General features: G+C 33.6%; 1 protein-coding gene across 1 annotated transcript in view; it reads left to right on the top strand.

Moving 5' to 3' along the window:
* RPS6KA3 (ribosomal protein S6 kinase A3) overlaps positions 1 to 428 on the top strand; it is an 89,811-nt gene that overhangs the window by 81,021 nt on the left and 8,362 nt on the right. The window contains 1 exon segment of the mRNA XM_077769680.1: positions 403 to 426. Within this exon segment, the coding sequence (XP_077625806.1) occupies positions 403 to 426 (24 nt within the window).

Here is a 428-nt window from a genome sequence, read left to right as displayed (position 1 = left end):
CTAAATGCTTAAGTGAGTTATTTTATATATGTAAAAGTATAATTTTGAGAGAGAGAGACAGAGAGAGAGAGAGAGAGCGAGCGAGCAGGGGTGGGACAGAGAAAGAGGAAGACACAGAATCAGAAGCAGGCTCCAGGCTGAGCTGTCATTGATAGTTTTCTGTATGCCGCAGCAGCACTCAATAAATGGTAATTCAAATACCAAAATTAAATTTTATATATATATGAATTATTAGTCATAGAATCTTCTAGAGTAGAGTTAATATATTGCCTTATTTGTTAATCATGTTCTTTTCAGGTTTTTCTTAAATGCCTTGATATAGAAGATACAATGTAGTTCATAGCCTATTCACATCTCTAAAGTGAACAGTGGTGTGTTAATATTAATTTTTACTTTTTCTAGGTTTTAAAACGACAAGGCTATGATGC

Source organism: Crocuta crocuta, unplaced genomic scaffold, assembly GCF_008692635.1.
Source record: "Crocuta crocuta isolate KB4526 unplaced genomic scaffold, BGI_CrCroc_1.0 scaffold312, whole genome shotgun sequence".
Lineage (NCBI taxonomy): Eukaryota > Metazoa > Chordata > Mammalia > Carnivora > Hyaenidae > Crocuta > Crocuta crocuta.
The sequence above is the reverse complement of the archived record's forward strand: the minus strand, read 5'-3'. Positions and strand labels throughout refer to the sequence as shown.